This window comes from Bubalus kerabau, chromosome 14 (assembly GCF_029407905.1).
Source record: "Bubalus kerabau isolate K-KA32 ecotype Philippines breed swamp buffalo chromosome 14, PCC_UOA_SB_1v2, whole genome shotgun sequence".
NCBI classification, from domain to species: domain Eukaryota; kingdom Metazoa; phylum Chordata; class Mammalia; order Artiodactyla; family Bovidae; genus Bubalus; species Bubalus kerabau.
In genome coordinates, this window is record NC_073637.1 from 32126397 (window position 1) to 32145573 (window position 19177).

General features: G+C 38.3%; 1 protein-coding gene across 2 annotated transcripts in view; it reads left to right on the forward strand.

The window, feature by feature from the left end:
• MTFR1 (mitochondrial fission regulator 1) overlaps positions 1-19177 on the forward strand; it is a 62449-nt gene that overhangs the window by 6017 nt on the left and 37255 nt on the right. For both annotated transcript variants that reach the window (XR_008702162.1, XM_055546118.1), the window contains exons 2-3: positions 9173-9312; positions 15993-16091. Coding sequence is in view for 1 of the 2 variants with exons in the window: in XM_055546118.1 (XP_055402093.1) it covers positions 9250-9312; positions 15993-16091 (162 nt within the window). In the remaining variant the exon portion in view is untranslated. The remainder of the gene's footprint in view (positions 1-9172; positions 9313-15992; positions 16092-19177) is intronic.

Below are 19177 nucleotides of genomic sequence, written 5' to 3' on the forward strand. Positions count from 1 at the left end.
TTTTAGACTCCCAGTATAAAGAGGTCACACTCTTCTGTTACATTGTAAAGATAATTAAGTGGCCATTTCTGTGAATAGTTCACAAAGATCTTATAAAAATAAACTCCATGTACTATTGTAGCTTTTAAAGTTTGTAGCATTTTAAATTTACAACTTTGTTATCCCTGCTAGCAGGTTTCTTGTGAAGCTATTGCTAATAAGTTTTTTAAAAGTCATAACTATCTCAAAAACATACACTGCATTAGTTGAAACAATTTTATTTGATTTGATTGTGGGCTTCCCTAATAGCTCAGTTGGTAAAGAATCCCCCTGTATTGCAGGAGACCCTGGTTCCATTCCTGGGTTGGGAAGATCCGCTAGAGAAGAGATAGGTTACCCACTTCAGTATTCTTGGGCTTCCCTTGTGGCTCAGCTGGTAAAGAATCTACCTGCAATGTGGGAGACCTGGATTTGATCCCTGGGTCGGGAAGATCCCCTGGATAAGGGAAAGGCTACCCACTCCATTATTCTGGCCTGGAGAATTCCATCACTTCATGGAAAATAGATGGGGAAACAGTGGCTGACTTTTTTTTTCTGGGCTCCAAAATCACTGCAAATGGTGATTGCAGCCATGAAATTAAAAGATGCTTACTCCTTGGAAGGAAAGTTATGACCAACCTAGGCAGCATATTAAAAAGAAGAGACATTACTTTGACAACAAAGGTCCGTCTAGTCAAGCCTATGGTTTTTCCAGTGGTCATGTATGGATGTGAGAGTTGGACTATAAAGAAAGCTGAGTGCCAATGAATTGATGTTTTTGAAGTGTGGTGTTGGAGAAGACTCTTGAGGGTCCCTTGGACTGCGAGGAGATCCAACCCATCCTAAAGGAGATCAGTCCTGGGTGTTCATTGGAAGGACTGATGTTGAAGCTGAAACTCCAATACTTTGGCCACCTGATGTGAAGAGCTGACTCATTAGAAAAAACCCTGATGCTAGGAAAGATTGAGGGCAGGAGGAGAAGGGGATGACAGAGGATGAGATGGTTGGATGGCATCACCGACTCAATGGACGTGGGTTTGGGTGGACTCCAGGAGTTGGTGATAGACAGGGAGGCCAGGCATGCTGCGGTTCATGGGGTCGCAAATAGTTGGACACGACTGAGCAACTGAACTGTACAGTCCATGGAGTTGCAAAGAGTCAGACAAGACTGAGTGATTTTTCACTTTCACTTCACTTTTAATTGGTGTACCTGTGTGCTACTATATATTTTTGTAGTATTTGTGGAGGGAAAAGAAAGCCTGTTTTCAGTGTTTATCTATTTCTCATTCAGTTTTGATTTTCTCTTCTACCAGCTCTCATCCTCCCCCCAACCCCGCTATAGTACTGCATTGTATTTCTATGTCTAGTCTAGATGGATTAGATTATAAGCCTATACTATCATCATATAATTCTAGAAGTCAAATTTTACCCACACACATAGAACCAAACGAAACAAACCAATCAAAACAAAGTGCAGCCTGATTCTTGGCCATCTTCTTTAAACCTTTTTTATTGTGAAGTGTAACACACAGTGTAACACAGGAAGATGGATAAACATAAATAATACAGCTCAATATATGATTACAAAGCAAACATCCATGCAGTGACCACCCAGATTAAGAACTAGAAAGTTGCCCACCCTCTGGAAAACTCCTTTTGCTGCCTTGCTCCTGTTACCCATCCCATGCAAAGGTTACCACCATGGTAACACCTTACACTACGGGTTTGTTTTGCCTTTTATGATTTTCTGTATGCCTTTAAGAGCTATAGTGATGTCCCCTTTTTCATTCCTGTTACTGGTAACGTGTGCCTTTTCTCTCCTCAGTAAATCTCATTTAGAGGTCAGTTCTTTTTGCTACTCTTATCAAAGCACCAACTGTTGGCGTGGTGATATTTCTCTGCCTTGATAGTTCTCTGATGCTTTCAAATAATTAATTTAAAAAAATTTTTTTTTTTTTGTTCCACTAGTTTACTTGTACTCAGCAGGAGGAGAATTTGTCTGAAATTAGCCTAGTTCACATATAAATAGAAGTAAAATTCCTCTTAAGATATCTGTTTACAATTGAGACAGTATAGAAAAGGCACTGGCTTGGGGCTTAGATGCCTTTCCTTTAATATTCAAGTATTAACTGAGCAACTGTTGTATTCTATATAGTTTGCCGAGTGCTGGGGTCTTATGATGAGTAAGCTAGTCTTTGCACTTTAGGTGATTAAAGTGCTGTGGAGGAGATAGGCAGTTTAGATACATTGTTTTAATGTGCTGTGTAGGAGAATACACACAGGAGGGCCCTAATACTGGTTGATCAGGAAAACCCTTTTGGAGGAGGTGAGAGCTAAACTGAAACAAAAGATTGGTAGGAGCTAGCCTAGTCCAGGAAGCATGTTGAATTTCTAAGATTATCTATGGGACTGGATCAAAGATTAGATTATGAAAAATGCAGAGGATAGGGAAACAGCTCAAGTCATAAGTACTTTGTATTGATAATGGATAGAAAGGGATAGCAGAATCAGGGGAAAGGCTGGTGCACGTAATCTTGTTAGATTTTTTACAATATACAGACTCAGAAGAGCAGGAGGAGCAGCAGAAATGGAATTTGATATATTTAGAAGGGAAATAGAACTTGCTTGTAGGAAATGAAACAGAAAGAAAGAACTACTGGGGTGCCATTGTCTGAGGTAGGGAACACATTTAGGAGGAAAATTAACATGTTCAGTTTTTGCTTTCTTTGGTTTGAAAGAAAAGGGGAGAAACAGGAAGGTAGCATGTGATTGCCATTAACAGGGAAAAGAATCCACGCAATACAGGGTATAGCTGATGTCATGAGACCTGTGAGTGGAGGGGTGGGTATGATCTTGAGCACTTGGTTGGAAGGAGGGACAGGAGAGAGTGGGCGAACAGGTTTAGGGGGACAGAACAGGTGTGGATACAGAGATGCTGCGCTTGCGGCCTGTGGAGTGTGAAGTCATTGAGGGATTTCCTGTCAGATGACTTTTCTTATTTGAATAGTAAGTCTGGTCATCTGAGAAATGACGGAGCTAGAATTAGAGAGATTTGGGGAGCATGGAGAATGCTAGAAATAGCTGCCCTGGAGAATGGAGGAGGGGAAGAGCAGGAAAGTAAGACTGCCCTCACTGCGTCCCTGAGTCATGGCCGACTCTTTGTGACCCCGTGAACTGTAGCCCTCCAGGCTCCTCTGTTCATGGAATTCTCCAGGCAAGATTACTGGCATGTGTAGCCATGCCCTCCTCCAGGGGATCTTCCCGACCCAGGGATCGAACCCAGGTCTCCCACATTGCCAGTGAATTCTTTACTGTCTGAGCCACCAGGGAAGCCCGTGAATACTGGAGTGGATAGCCTATCCCTTCTCCAGGGGATCTTCCTCAACCAGGAATTGAACCAGAGTCTCCTGCATTGCAGGTGGATTCTTTACTAGCCAAGCTACCAGGGAAGGCCTAGTTGAAACTAGAGGTAGTACATTTGTAGCAACTTTAAGATACGAGATTTAGTCATTTTCCTACAGCCCAATTTCGTAAGTGTAGGCTGGTGTATTTACCAAGTTCTGGCTTGCTGAAGAAACAAAACAGTAGAAAAAGGGACTGAAAATACTAGAAAGCAGTGGTTCAGATGTGGGGCTGCATGAGGTGGAAGACAGTGAAGGTGGGAAGGGATTGACTAGGATGACCGCAAGTTCAGGGGAGGGAGACTGAAGGTCTCCATATGGTGCAAGGAGTGTCTGAGTGAAAGCTGTGATATTTGGATTTTGTAACTTCTAGATTTTGTTTTTAAATGAAAAGTAAAACATGCTTTGTAGCATTGTTCTAAGCAGCACAAACTGTACAAAGAAAAAATTCTCCTTGCTCTGGCCAATTTTAATAGCCTGATGATGTAAAGCTGGTTGGGTGGTGCTGAATTCTCTTAACTTTTGCTTGTGTGTGAAGCTTTTGATTTCTTCATCAAATCTGAATGAGTCTTGCTGGATAGAGTATTCTTGGTTGTAGTTTCTTCCCTTTCATCATTTTGAATATACTGTGCCATTCCCTTCTGGCTTGTAGAGTTTTTGTTGACAAATCAGCTGATAACCTTAAGGGAGTTCCCTTGTATTAATATGTTATTTGTCATTTTTTCCTTGTTCCTTCTAATATTCTATCTTTGTCTTTAGTTTTTGTCAGTTTAATTACTGTGTCTTGGTGTGTTCCTCCTTGGTGATTATCCTGCCTGGGACTCTCAATAAAACTTGAATCCAATTGTCTGCTGGAGGGTGGGGCTGCACTCCCTCCCTGTTCGTTTGGCCTGAAGCAACCCAGCCCTAGAGTCTATAGGCTCTGTGATAGGGCTAGTGGCGACCACAAGAGGGCTCATGCCAATGGGCACGTCCTAGAACTGCTCCTGCCAGTGCCTCTGTCCCTGCTGTGGGCCGCTGCCACCTCACATTTCTGCAGGAGACCCTTCAGCACAGCAGGTGGGTCTGGTTCGGTCTCCTGTGGGTCACTGCTCCTTTCCCCTGGGTCCTGGTACACACAAGATTTTGTGTGTGCCCTCCAAGAGTGGAGTCTCTGTTTACCCCAGTCGTGTAGAAGTCCCACAGTCAAATCCTGCTGGCCTTCAAGGTCAGGTACCCCGGGGATTTCCAGTCCCTTTGTCAGATCTCCTGGCTGGGAAGCCTGATGTGAGGCTCAGAACCTTCACGTCAGGGGGAGAACTTCTTTGGTGTTATGGTTCACTCGTTTTGTGAGTCACTCACCTGGTGGGTATGGGATTTGATTTTATCATGGTTGTGCCCCTGCTCCTGTTTTGTTGCAGCTTCTCCTTTGTCTTTGAACGCGGGGTATCCTTTTTTTGGTTGGTTCCAGCTCCTCTGTCAACAGTTGTTCAACAGCTATATCCGTGCTCTTGCAGGTGATGAGGACACGTCCTTCTGCTCTGCCATCTCGAACCAATCTCTCTCAATAGTTTGATGTACATCTTTCTATAAATGAAAAGGTTGAAGATTTTTGTCTTTTACAGAAATGAAATCATAGTATATTACTCTCCTGTATCATACTATCAAGTCATTACATAGACTGTAACTCACTTTTAATAGATGCATAAAGCTTTGTAATATGCATATAGTGTAATTAACAGGTGTTTTATTGATGAACATTTAAAATTGATCCTAGTTTTGTGAATAGAAGAAGCACTGCAGAAAATACCTTTATATGTTCTCTATGTGTAATGCTTTTATTTCTGCAAAAAATTCCTGAAAGTTACATAATTTAATCAAAAGCTATATGTGTTTTTAAAACTTTTATTTGAGGCATAACTTACATTACGATAAGTATGTAAGTGTGCAGCATCTTGATAAGCATTCCCAGAGTGAGCACATCCAACTGTCTGTCGGTCGAGAAACACAGCTTGGCCAGCATCCACTGAAATCCCTTAGTCAGGCCTACCATCAGTCACTACCTCTGTCTCCACAACAATTAGAAAAAAAAAACTCTGAAAAAGAATTCATAATGTGTGATTAGCTTGCTTTTAGTTTTACCTGTCTTAGATCTTTATGTAAATAGACTCAAACAGTGGTGTATTGGATGCATTATTGTAAATATTATAACCACTCAGCAGTGGCAAGAATATGTGTTTATGATGTACTAGTGCTGATGAGTCCACAGTGAAGAGTTCCATTTAGGGAAGGGCTTGGAGAAGAGAGGACTCAGGACTCAGAGTTGAATGATGGGGAATGCTCAAGCGCCCTTAAGTCAGTTCTCATGAGGAACAGAGGGTGGTCAAGCAGTGCTTCCTAAGGAGAGCTGCTTTTGCTTGTTTCTTAAATGAAGGTACGATTTGCACACAGCAAAATTCACTCCTTTTGGTAGATTTCTTTGAACACAGTCATGTAACCACCACCACAATCAAGATATGGAGTATGTCCCTTTTTCCAAAGCTTGCCTTGTGCTCTGTTACAGTTGTTACAGTGGAGTTGTTGTTCCTCCACTGACAGTCCCTGGTGACCCCTGATCTGTTCTGTTGTCTCTTTAGTTTTGCCTTTGAGGGAGAGTTTTGAAAAGAACTTAACAGCAGTAGTTCAGAGATGGTTGGATAGCATCACCGACTCAATAGACATGAGTTTGAACAAACTCTGGGAGATGGTGAAGGACAGGGAAGCCTGGCGCGCTGCAGTCCTTGGGGTCGCAAAGAGTTGGACATGACTGAGCAACTAAACCACTACCACCACCACCACAAAGAGCAGTGATTGGAAACAGCCTGGATGTAAAGTGAGCGAGCATAAGCAAGTACTGGACCCTTTGACACAACATTCTACAGGGAGAGCCGAGTTTCAGTTCGGTGAGGGAGAAAACACTTACCTTCATTCAAACAGGCTTCCAGGGAGCACAGTGGAGGGGTCTGGAGTAAAGGGTAGCTGGAGGAGGCCCCCAGCTATGTGACCTCTCTTCTATGTTTTCTGTTTAACGTCCTTGTTGAACATTCCCCTTACTGAAAATTCCTTTTATTTTTTTGGTGACAATATCTCTTACATTTTTCATTACCTCTTTTGAATATTTTTTTCCACTGACCTTTGCTTGATCTTCAGGTATTTCCTGAGATTTCTATCCTGGCTTCATTTCTTACTCTGTATGAGTTAGCCCATTCACTCTTAGGTTGCCTTTTCTAAGCCATGCTTCCTAATCTTTATCTCTAGTGCAAACTCTCTTCCTCACAAGAATAATTTTTAAAAAACTTGGCACTTAAAAAATGAGCAAAAAAACTTCTCAATGGAAGGTATCAAAATATGCCCCCCAAACCTGTGAAGAACCCCCTACTAAAATTAAAAAGACTGACAGTACCAAGTATTGACCATTGACAATACGAGGGATTGTTGAACAGCTAGAGCTCTTTTATCTATCTGCTTTTGAGAGTGTCATTGGTATAACAACCTCAGAAAAGTTAGTTTCTATTAAAGATTTAGCTATGTATCTGTATATATTATGATCTAGCAATCTTACTCCTGGGTATAAACTCAAGAGAAATTAGTTTTTATGTGTACCTTGCTATGTTATGTGCATGAATTCTTTCAGCAACTTTATTTGTAGCAGCTAAAAATGGAAACAACCCAAATGTTCACAAACAGTAAATTGTGTAACACAACATTATAAGTTAACTATATACTTCAACAAAATAAAACAAACAAAAACCCCTAGTAAATTGGGTAAGTAAATTGTGGTAGAGTATCATAGCAAAATACTGCACATCAGTGAAAAAGAACTGTGATTCCCAAATCATGGGAATGAATCTCGCAGGCAACGTTCGAGTGAAAGAAGTCAGACCCAAAAAAGTACGTACAGCCTGCAGATGTGATAGATTGCAAAAGTTAGAGTACTATTTAGATGGATGAAGCGTGGATATTGACTGGGTGGAGGCTCACAGGAGCTCTTGGCATTCTTTAAGTGTTTTATATTTTGGTTTGGATGGAGGTTCTACAGGTTTATACCTGGACACACTTAAAATTTGTGCACTTTTCTGTGTAAGTTATAGCTCAGTTTCTAAAAAAGCGGTAAGGGGAATTCCCTGGCCATCCAGTGGTTAGGACTTGGCGCTTTACTGCTGAGGACTCGAGTTCAAAATCCCTGGTTAGGGAACTAAGATCCCACAAGCCTTGAGGCATGGCCAAAAAAAACAAAAAACAAAAAACAAAAAAAACCAGAAAATGGTGATAGGTTTTCAAATCCTACATAAAACCATCCTTTTTCTCTGATCAGTTTTTTTTTTTTTGGCCAGTCATCTCCATTATTTTTGGCCCTCTGTACTTTTTATTTCCATTACCTCTCAGAGTATTCATTCTTATAAGCAATTATAGATGCTGGTAATATTAAAATATATTAATATCTCACCACTGTTGTAGTTGTGACCGCTTCTTAGTTACCAGTAAATTATATGTTCCTGTTAGTGCTTTCTCTTTCATTACATACTTTGATCTGTCATTAGAGCTGGTCTCTTTCTAGTTCACGTTTCACCTAGAGTCTGGCATATTTATGGCATCTTTATTCTACCCCACCCCCCTCCATTCTTTATAATTGTTCATCAAGTTCTTCTCAAAGTGTAGGCCACAAACTTTATTTCTGGTCCACAAGAGCATAAACTTCTATCAGAATGTGAATCAAATATATCACAAAGTACAGTTTTTTTAAAGGCTTCCTTGAGAAGAAAACACATTGCTTTATAGTCTGGTGTACAGTCCTTGTCACTTTGGAGACCAGCCCTTCCAGTAAACTGGTTTATGCCACATAAGTTCATAATTGTGTCAGTATATTGATGGGGAAAGGAGGAGGATGAGTAGCAGGGTCATAGCGCCAGTGAGTGTGGAAGAACTTTGTCTTTTTTTTTTTTTTTGACCTTCTGGCATCTGAAGTCCTGCCTTATATTTATGGAATTCTTTATGATTTTGGTGGAAGGTAGAATCTGCTTCTCACTATAGCCAGGTGCGTGCTCAGTCTCTCAGTCATGTCCAACTCTGTGACCTCATGGATTCTAGCCTGCCAGGCTCCTCTGTCCATGGAATTTCCCAGGCAAGAAAGAATACTGGAGTGGGTTGCCATTTCTGACTCCAGGGGATCTTGCTGACCCAGGGATTGAACCCATGTCTCCTGCCAGGCAGATTCTTTACCACTGCACCACCTGGGAAACCCTGTAGCCAGGTAGATTTGACCAAACAAATGCCACTAGTAGGAGAGCAGCTCAGGAGCCAGTGAGACAGAGAAGGGGGACCTGGTAGCTTCTGTTCCGTCAGTAGTCACAGTAGCAACTGCGGACGTGTCTCCCAAGACACTTTTGCTGTGATTTTGGATGTCTTTGCTGGTTGTGTAGCCTCTAAGTTTCTTCTAAGATTGTTATCTACTGGGTGTCTTTCCATAAATATATTTTCTGCTTAAGTCAGCCACAATAGGTTTTCATCACTTTCAACGTAGAACCCTGAATGGAAAAGTTAAAAAATAGTTAGAAAAACAATTGTAATACTAGTTTATATAAAGCTGATCTCAAGCAAAAAATTTTTTTAATTTACACACACATACAAAGATTTAAGATGTTGTAGACTAGACTGACTTTGTGAGACGTGTTGTAGACAGTAAAGATTCTAAATAATAATAATTTCACTTTAGTATTTGCATTTTCAAATTTCAGCGTGCTTTATGGACCATGTGCTGCTATGTATGCCTGAAGTACTTGAAAGGCAAATTTGGAGAGACTTTGCCATCTAAATGCTTGGCTGGATTAAACGCCTAATTAGGATGATTTTTCAACAGGTTGGAAGCATGCAATCGGTGAGTGCTCAAAATTCATTTTTAAAATCCAGACGTTGATAATTTTTTTCTGGGAAAAATGAATCTATGTATGGCCAACATATGTGCTGTTTAATTTGCTTGCTGTATAAATCATGGAAGTGAATCTTTATCCAGCATCCTATGGGATGGGTTACATCGAAAATTTACCCAATATTCATGTGACTGTTAAAAGCAATGAATTTGTTACTAGTGAGGAAAAGGCTTAAATACATATATATATATATAAACCACTGAATAAAATGTTTGACTAATGCTTGACAACTCAGTGTTGTAGAACTGTTAATATTGAAATATTGAATGCTTTTATAATGTGGTTTATCACACAACTGTTTACAATATAAGTCATGTCTGCTAAAATACACCTACAAATACAAAGAAAAAATTAGTGTAATATGGTTATTCTATGCCAAAGATGCTCTAATTTTAACATTTAAAAAATATATTCTACTGATATATAATTTTTTTTCAGACCCAGTGTAAAGTTATTAGAACAATAGTTGTACCAAGCATATTTTGTGGAATACATATCATTTTCAAATGTGGTGTTATTGGTGACATGGAATTAAGCTGTTTTCTTAAAAGATATAGGCAAGTTACATAATTTGAGTATACTTTTAATTGCATTGCTTTTATGTTTTGGTTTTATTTTGTGTCTCTTTATGTTGAGAAGGTTGAACTTGTATTCCCCCAAGCTCCCAAAGTTAAATCTGTTTTCTATGGAGATAAAAAGCAAAGAACCAAATAAAATTACCCTTTTTTATAGTTGCATAATTTTGAGATTATCATCTTGAGGATAAGCAATGGGAAAATGGTTTGTAAAGTTAATACTTTGGTCTTTTTCAGTTACATCTTCTCACATTTCACATTTCACTTAGGGCCGCTATACCACCTTTGTTGTTTGCCCCTTACCACTATTTGGCTACCTGGGGCAGATGAACATTTCAGTACTGACAGCAAGAGAATTTCTTTTCCATTCGGAAAGTCAGGAAGCTTTTGTTGCTAATGAGTCCCCCAGCGTGAAGCTTTACAGTTTGTGATTCCTTTTCATTTGCAGTTTTAGTAAGAAGTGTAGTTTAGTGGAAAGATCATATAGGTCTTGGACGCACACACACCTCGGTCTGAAATGTATTTCTGCCAGTTACTTTCTTCATCTGCAGAGTACAGATGGGAAGAACTGCTGCTGCACAGTGAGCCTGTGGGTTAAATGGCAGGGTATGCACAATGCCTGCCAGTGGCTTGTATGGAGCGTAGGTATAGTCAGTGATGGTGAACTTCCTACCATTTTGCTCTGTCATCCTCCTGCCCCCGCCCGAAGTCGGGCAATGTGACCAGGGCTGATTGAGGCCAAAGTGCAGAATTTTGTTTCAGGAACAGATAACATGCTTTACTTAGTTTAATTTGCTTATTTAGCTTTATTCATTTTGAACTCTAAAACAGGTGCCTTTCATCAAAGAATGGACCAGGTAAGAGAGCATTCATTTGCTCCCAATATTGTAATAAAAACTGGCAGCTCTTTTTACTAATGGCAGATGGAAATACCATTTTTTTTTTATGTAACATATGATCATCACCTTTAACCAGTTAACTGAGTCTATATAAAAATAAATTTTCTTCTAACATGAAGCAGTATGACCCTTTGGAGTTATTTTCTATCTTTGTTTCCTGGATCTCTCAGCCTGCTACCTAGGAGTAGTCTGAAAAGTAAAAAAAAAAAAAAAAAGCCCACTTTTTAGTTCCATTTTTCAGTGATAAAATATGTATTTCTCACTGGTTTGATATACAAATGAACTCAGTACTGTGTTTGAATGTATTCAAGAACAAAAACTGCTTTCATCCTTTACATATTTTTATCTGCCTAAAAAAAAGTGCAAGTGAGATCAGGATTTTATTTTTGGTGATGATAACCTATTTGTATTTTATCACACAAATCAGCGCCATCATAATAGCTATCATTCATTGGCTTAGTATACCCAGTTCTTTTAGGCATATTATCTGTGTTCACTAGGACAATGATTTGTTTTTTAAACAGATGAGGAACCTGAAGTTCAAGAGTGTTTAACTGAGTTGTCTAAAGTTACCTGACTAATAAGTGGCCGAGCTATAAAATGAATCCAATTCTGATTCCAAAATCCTTTTTTTAGTGTACTTTACTACCTCTTATAATAGGGGAAGATGACAGTATTTATTAAATAATACATACTTAAATCTTTTCTCTCATTTAATGCTCATAGGCATGAGGTCCCCATTTTATAGATGAGGAAAGGGAAATATAGAGGGATCAATGACTTGCCAGCTTTATACAGACAATAAGTGGTAGTGCCTACTTTTATTTTTTTAATTTATTTTAATCTTGGCTTTTAAAGCCAGTCCTACATGTTGCTGAGGCCTCTGTTTTCTCTTCATTGCCTTCCATTTGGCCTCAACATTTGTTTGACTTTAAAACTATATACAGCTGACCCTTGAACAATGTGTACTTAAACTGCTCACATCCATTGATATGCAGCTGTTTCTCAGCAGTCCGTACTACAGTACTCCAGGATCCATGGTTGGTTGAATCCGGGGATGTGAAACTGTGGATATGGGGGCAACTGTAAAGTTCCTTGTGGATTTTGTTGGGGAAGTGGGGCAGTGCTTGGTGCCCCCAACCTCAGTGTTGTTCAGGGGTCTGCTGTACTCACATTTGTCCAAACTTTCTCCTCAGTGTATTATTACTATATTTTTGCCCTTAAGTAAAAATGTTTTTAAACTAGAGAAAGCAAGCCATGAATCTAATGTGATTCTGGTTAATCTCAGTATTTTACGTTGAAAAGTTATAGCAAATATCTAATTTGAATTAGTAATGTATTTCCAGTAATACTTAACAATTGTACTCTTGTTTTCCTCTTGTGCTTTGGAGGAAGCCTGTGAATGTGGCTAGGAGTTTAGATAAGGAGGAAGAGAACTGAGGCAAGGGTTATCTTCAGTTGGGGAGTTCAAAATTGTTACTGAATTTCATCTTCATATCTTTACTTCTTTCTCCCCAACACACACTCTGGTTCCCTTGGAATTAAGAATTTATACCTTGTTGGGTCCTAGACTCCCTAAAAATTTGATTAATAGTATGGCCCTTCTTCCCAGAAAAATGTTGTGTATGCACACAATTTTGCATATAATTTCAGGGATGTGGGAACCTCAGAATAAGAACCTTGGGTTAGTATTACATAGTTTTTCTAGAGAAAAAAAAAATGTATTTAGAATTGGGTTTATACTTTCTCTTGCTAAGTGGTGACTCTCAAATAGAAATACAGATTAAACTAGTCTAAAGGAACGAATTAACATATAAAGCTTGAGAGCAGTCGTCACAATGAGACAGATGACAGCTTCGGATTCCAGCCTCACACTTCAGCACTGTGACAATAGCATGGCACGCTGAAAAAGAACAGATAGCTTCCTGTTGTCATCCTCCTGCCTTGCTGTCATCACTTTCAAACTCTGTTGCTCCATGTTATGGGCTGTCATTACCAGACTCAGATACGCAAACACCCCCTCTCCCGATTCATTCTTACATTATTTATCAGTAGTTCTTATGAATAAAGCAAAACAGTTTTTTAATTTAATAATTACATTCATTTAATTATTCCTTAATGGAATTGAATTCTTGTTTCTTAATGAAATGGAATTGTCTAGTAATGACAGTTTTCTCCCTGACCTCTCTCTAACATCTGAAAATATTAATGACAGTTTATCTTTAGAGGAAGCCTTTTCTTCTCCAAACAAGTATCCTGACAAGCCAGTTCAGCAACCAGTTAGGACAGGAGATGCGCTTGGGCCGTGCAGCCTCCCATTGCGCACAGATGGTGACTTTCCATACCATCTGTTCATTATTTCTTCACAGCCATTTACAACTTCGCCCCCTCCATGAGGACTGAATAGAAAAAAATAGTCAGACCTAGTTTTGGAGTTCCTGGAAGTTAGCTGCTCCTTCCTCTAACTTTTTCTTCAATCCAGTAAAGTTTACGGCTCCTCCTCTTTCTGAATATCCCAGTCACTAGCTCATTTAGACCCTTGCTTCATATTTTTTGGTGCTAAATGCTATGCAGTCCACAAGTAAGAGAAGAACCACATTATGTTAGTCCACTATGTATACTTAAAAAAATAATCATGTAAAGCAATCTGTTCTTTTACTTTCCTTAACTTTGTACAAAAATCCTAAATAGTCTACTTATTCCTTACAAGTAAAAACTGAGTCATTGGCCACCTTCTTTTGTGGAAGGTACCTGCTAAGTCTTTCCTTCTGGTATTAAGCAGATGGGAAGATAGTAGTTGAAACGTAGTCCTGAAACATGCATACCAAGGAAAGCTAAAAGCTGGCAGAAATCTTAGTTCCTGACCTTGGCAAGTCCTTTCTGAACTTTTCTTTGTGAGCTTTTTTGTCCTCTCCATCTGCAGTTAAGATCTTTGCTTACTGGAGGGACGAAAGATTTCACATCAGGCTGTGTAACTGTCACATTATGATGCATAAATAGTGTCTACTTGTACATCATAGGAGAGTTTTCACTTGTGGCTAAATAGAAGACACCAGAAATGGTTGACTGGTATAGTTACTATTGCCCTATGGATTTTTTTTCTTTAAAGATCCATGTCTGTTAACGTGTATAAGGTAAAGAGTTTGAATACTGTCCATTTTAGAATTACTTGTCCTTATTTTTTCTTGGCCTCTTATGTTGAGTTTGTAAGTCTGTGATTCTTCCCTTTTTCCTCTGGTCAGGTGATTTTCCTGCTCTTAGTTCTCATGTGTTATTAATACTATTCATGTGATGATCCTCTGTATGATCATTGGTGTGGATAATTTCCTTTCCTCAACTCCACGTAATTCTCTTCTAAGCTTCACATAGCTTCCTCTCTTGTATCCTTTGTTTAATGTTCTTATTTCAGTATTGATGTCTTTCCACTGACCAATTTTCCAATCTGTATCATCCTTTTCTATTTCTTAAAAAATGTTTGTGTCTCTAAAGCAGGAGTTAATATAATTTTTGTTGGTTGACGTGTTAGGCTATTAGTACTTTCTGGAACTCGCCCAGGTAAAATCATCAGTGAAACGTTGAACATTGTTTTTAATGCATTAAAAAAAAACTATTGAGGTATAGTTTAATCCGCAGTGTTGTGTGAGCTTCACATGTACAGCATGGTGATTCAGTTAAACATATATAGGAAAATATCTGTTCTTTTTCAGATTCTTTTTCATTATAGGTTATTGCAGGATATTGAATATAGTTCCCTGAGCTGCACACAGGGTCCTTGTTATTTTTCTGAAACTTTGAACATATTGATGGTGACAGTTACATGGGCTGGGGCAGATGCCAGAGGTATATATACCCCATGATCCTCAAATTGACTCATACTGTTAACCTTAAATTGGATTTGATTGCTAAAATATATAAGAGATCAGACTGCTTCTCTGTTCATTTTACAAGTTATGCATGCTTTTAGAATGGTCTAGAGGTCTGGTTAGGATTATGTGTGGAAGCCATGGCTCTTTACACGAACACTGCTTGGTCAAACTGTAATTCCATTCTTCATATTAGAATGGGCATGGAGTGACTTTAAAAAGGGGTCAGTGTCCATGGCTCAGAATACATTATTTATGTTAGAATATAATTGAATATTTAAGTTGAATGAATTAAGTAAATAGTCACATCATTCTCCCTCTTGTCTTTTAAAATTGCTTTTAATAGCATACTACCTCTCTTTACCTCTTCTGTCCAGGCTTTCAGGTATAGCACTGAAAACAGATGGATAGTTTTTCTCTTTAAGGAAAGAGCATATACTTGGGGCGAAGTTTCAAGGTACATGTTGTAATGATTTAACATTTAACATGCATTTTTTGTTTGCTTTTTGCTTTGGAGGTTTATGTTTGTTTTTGCTTTAAGAATAGCTTAATGTCCTCTGTATTATGATTTCATCTGAAAAGTTCTGCTCATTAGGGTTATCAGTAGCCTATTTAGTACCTTTGTATAAATTAGGAAAAGGTACCTTTCCCCCTAGACAGGGCCTCATGGGAAAATGTAGTACAACTGGATTTTGGCCCCCACTCACCCTTGGGCAGGCCTTCTTGTATAAGCAAACAAAATGAAGCATCGTGCATGGTACAAATTCAGATTCTGAACTTTGTACTGATTTGCATTTGTTTTGAAAGCCTGTTGTAACAAAAGCAGCTTGTAGTTTTGAGAGACTTATACATATATAAAATTCTAAAAATAAAGCAGAGGAGATAAAATAGCTTCCTTTGCAGAATAGTATGGAAGCCTAATGAAGATAGATGAGAGTTTTATTCCAAATATAATATTATTTTACAATTACTTGTAGTTCTTTTTTTGGGGTGGGGGCACGCCAGCTTGTGGGATCAGATCCCTGACCAGGGGTTGAACCTCTAAGCAACTCCCACTAATTGTTCTTTACATTTTTATATGATACCTTACATTAAGCTTTACTGCATTAATAACAGCCTGCTGTATATATTATTACATTTTTAATTGAAAAATGTTAGCTCATTTCCTGTAACATAGAGCATTCTGATTCCATAATGTGTCAGCTTGTCATGCAGTTAATTGTCCGATGCTTTTGTATGAACAGTTCTGTAAGTCTTGTCATTGAACTTTTGGTCTTTCCTACTTCCTCAGGTTCTTTGGTCTGGGAAGCCATATGGGTCATCTCGGAGTATTGTAAGGAAAATTGGTACCAATTTATCTCTGATCCAGTGTCCAAGAGTTCAGTTTCAGGTAATGTATTTTATATACTTCAGATTTTATATTAATATGTTCATTGGTAATGTAAATAGGCAAGGCAGCTTTAAAAGTACTTTTTGAACCTCTCCTCCCATTGATGCCACTATCAATAAAATAAGAGGATAAAAACCACAGTAAAGTCTTTCTAATTTTAGTTCCTCTGTGAAGTGATTATTTAAGCTCTTCAAGACATTTATCCTTAAGAATACATATTTGAAGACTTAGAAGCATATAGTAAGCCAATCAGTTAATTCCCAGGTGACCTTGAAAATTGTCTTCTAGCACCAAATCAGGAGCCACTCACCTCTTTGCTTGGATATAAAGGTCGTATTTTTTTGATCTGGGCTTTTGTTCCTTACTGTTGTTTTAGTGTTAGACATGTATCACATAGCTTTGTTCTTGTTTTTCAGTAATTCTGTACAACAGTAATAAGACAAAACCTTTCAGTTCAACATTTAAGTGTAATATAAAGTTCAGCAGATATTTATGCCAATTTTAAATAATAGATTAGCATGTGAAATGTGGAAGATATATATTTAATTCATAATTCAAAAACGCTCTTGTGCACTTACTAGATAGGATGTCTTACTTAAAAAGTACTTCTCTTTGTAGAGACAGTTAACAGTCTGTTCCTCAGTAAGTTGTAGAAATTAGCATTTGTTCAAATTGACTAACAAGGTTGGTCACTGTTGTGCCCACTAGCAGATTGACTGGCAAAACCCTTGTGTGTGAATCTAGACATTGACGAATTGGAACTTTCCAGAAGTAATTTTTATCAAATGATACAAAATGATAAATTTTATCAAATTAAAAAAATTAAAATGGAGAAACCTATGGTAGTAATTCTGTCAAGCACAATATCTGAGAATTCAGTTCAGTTAGACACCAATTGCTGATTGCTTTATTTGCCAATTTCCTTCAAATAACTATTGTGTTAACCAAGACTTACTTTCTTCTGATTGCACTGTTCCATTTAAATTCTATTTATCAATCTGCTTAACCTAGTTGCAGGAGAACTTGCTTCAGCATTTGTGTTCACCTAGCTAGATGTGAATGAAAGCAATGAAGATAATCTAGCATTTTCTGGTGGCAGCCCAAATCTGCCTTGACAGTCAGTGGACTGAGGTACTAGGGCCAAGTTCATTTTCTTGGAAGGAGCCTCTTTCTCAATGTTATTACTTAGGAGGGTCTGAGCAGAAAAAGAATTTTAGGTTTAGTACAGGAGCTACATTTGAAAAGAGATTAACATAAGGAGAGAGGAATAAGGTATGAGAAATACTGGTGACCTACTTGAGAGAGTAGTAGAAAACAAGACATTTGTTTAAAGTGAGATTTTTTACTTCTAGGCAGCTTTGTAGCATGCTGCTTTCAGATTCAAAATCAATCTTAAAGTGTTTTATCTGCTAGTTAGATAATTTGGTATTTTTCCTCTGTATCCTCTGGTATTTTTGTTTTGTTTTTACTAAGTCTATCAGAAATTTTAAAAATGGAGAATCTTTGAAAAATATAAGGGATGCAGTTTAGAGTAATAAAATTGACAATCATTTTTGCTATATTTCTGGCTCATTGGGGGTTTGATTGATATGGAATATGTTTGGACTGTCTAGGACTCCAACATGACTATAGGAAGTCTGAAACTGGGAAGCCACTATTAAACCCAAGGAGAGTAGACCCCATTATGGGGCCCTATTTGGGAGACAGAAATTGAAATAGATTAAACATGAGAGTGAAGCATTCATGGATCAATTCAGAAGGAGTAGTTAAAGCCAGTTCTTTGTTGTCCTGGGTGATTTCAGCATCTTTGGAAACACAGTTTCGTATTTTCTTTACTTCCTCTGCTCTTGTTGGCTTTCACTTCTGTTCCTTCCCTTGTACCCACACTCACAGGTAGCACCTCAACCGTGTCACCCTCACAACAGTTCTCACCTCTGAGCTCTTAGGCCTCAGTATGTTCCTTCTAGATCACACCATCTCTTCACTGTTGTCAGCTGACCCATTATCTGGACAAGTAAGACTCACATAAACCAGGGGCAAGACAGGAATGTTCCTTTGTGATGTGAGGGTTAGGATATCTAACTCTGAGTATCATAACTGGTACATAATTAGTGCACAATAAAAGTGTGCCAGTGGTGGGATTTTATCGTTATTGCCACCTTACAGCAGAATAGCAAATTAAACTTATTTGGCTCACTAAGTGAACTCTCTGATTTTACAAATTTGATTTCTGTATATTTATAGGGTCACAGATCAGAACATAGATCAACATGTTTATTTACACCTGAATCCAGTTAATGGTCACAGGGAATATTGTGCTGGGAATAAAAATGAGATAATGTAAAAAAGCATGTAAAAGCACTCATTATATTTTGGCTGTATTGTTTGTTGGAATGGAGTTCAGAGGTTTTGATTTACAGTGGTTCTCAATACTAGGTGCATATGTAAATTACCAGGAGCTTTAAAAAATGAAACATACTTAACAGGGCTTATAAAGAATATAGATGTCATTCAAAGCTTACTAAATCTGAATTCATATATTTAACTTTCTTTCATACATTTGTTTTAAAACCTGTTCAGGAGCTTTTGCACCGGGGTTGAGGACTTCATTTACAGGTTGTGTTTTCACATTTTGCTGAAGAAAGTTTAAAGTAGTAACATGCCTATCTGTTGGCAAATATGAAAGTAGTCACTAAAGCACCTTTAGGGTCATTTTTATAAATTTAAAATTTTATGAGTTTAACACATGGAATTTAAGTGTGGCTTATTGGGGGTAATAAATAAATACTACATTTTAAAAACCTAAGGCAACAAAAAAGTGATCTTGTATGCTATGAGATAAAGGGATGGGTGGGGACTTGGTCCTGTGCTATAGGAGTTTGAATCCCTGCTCTGCAACTGCTCTGGGTAATTTTACCTGGACTACCTCTTTTTTTCCTGTGGAAACCCTGCCCCAGGCTAGTTTCTGGGATGGCTAAGAGTGATTGTTGGAATTGGTGGAGAAGGGAATGTTCTGTAACTAAACAAGTAATGATAAGATTCTCACTACAATTCTCACACTGTCACTAAGTCTGGAAGGAAAACAA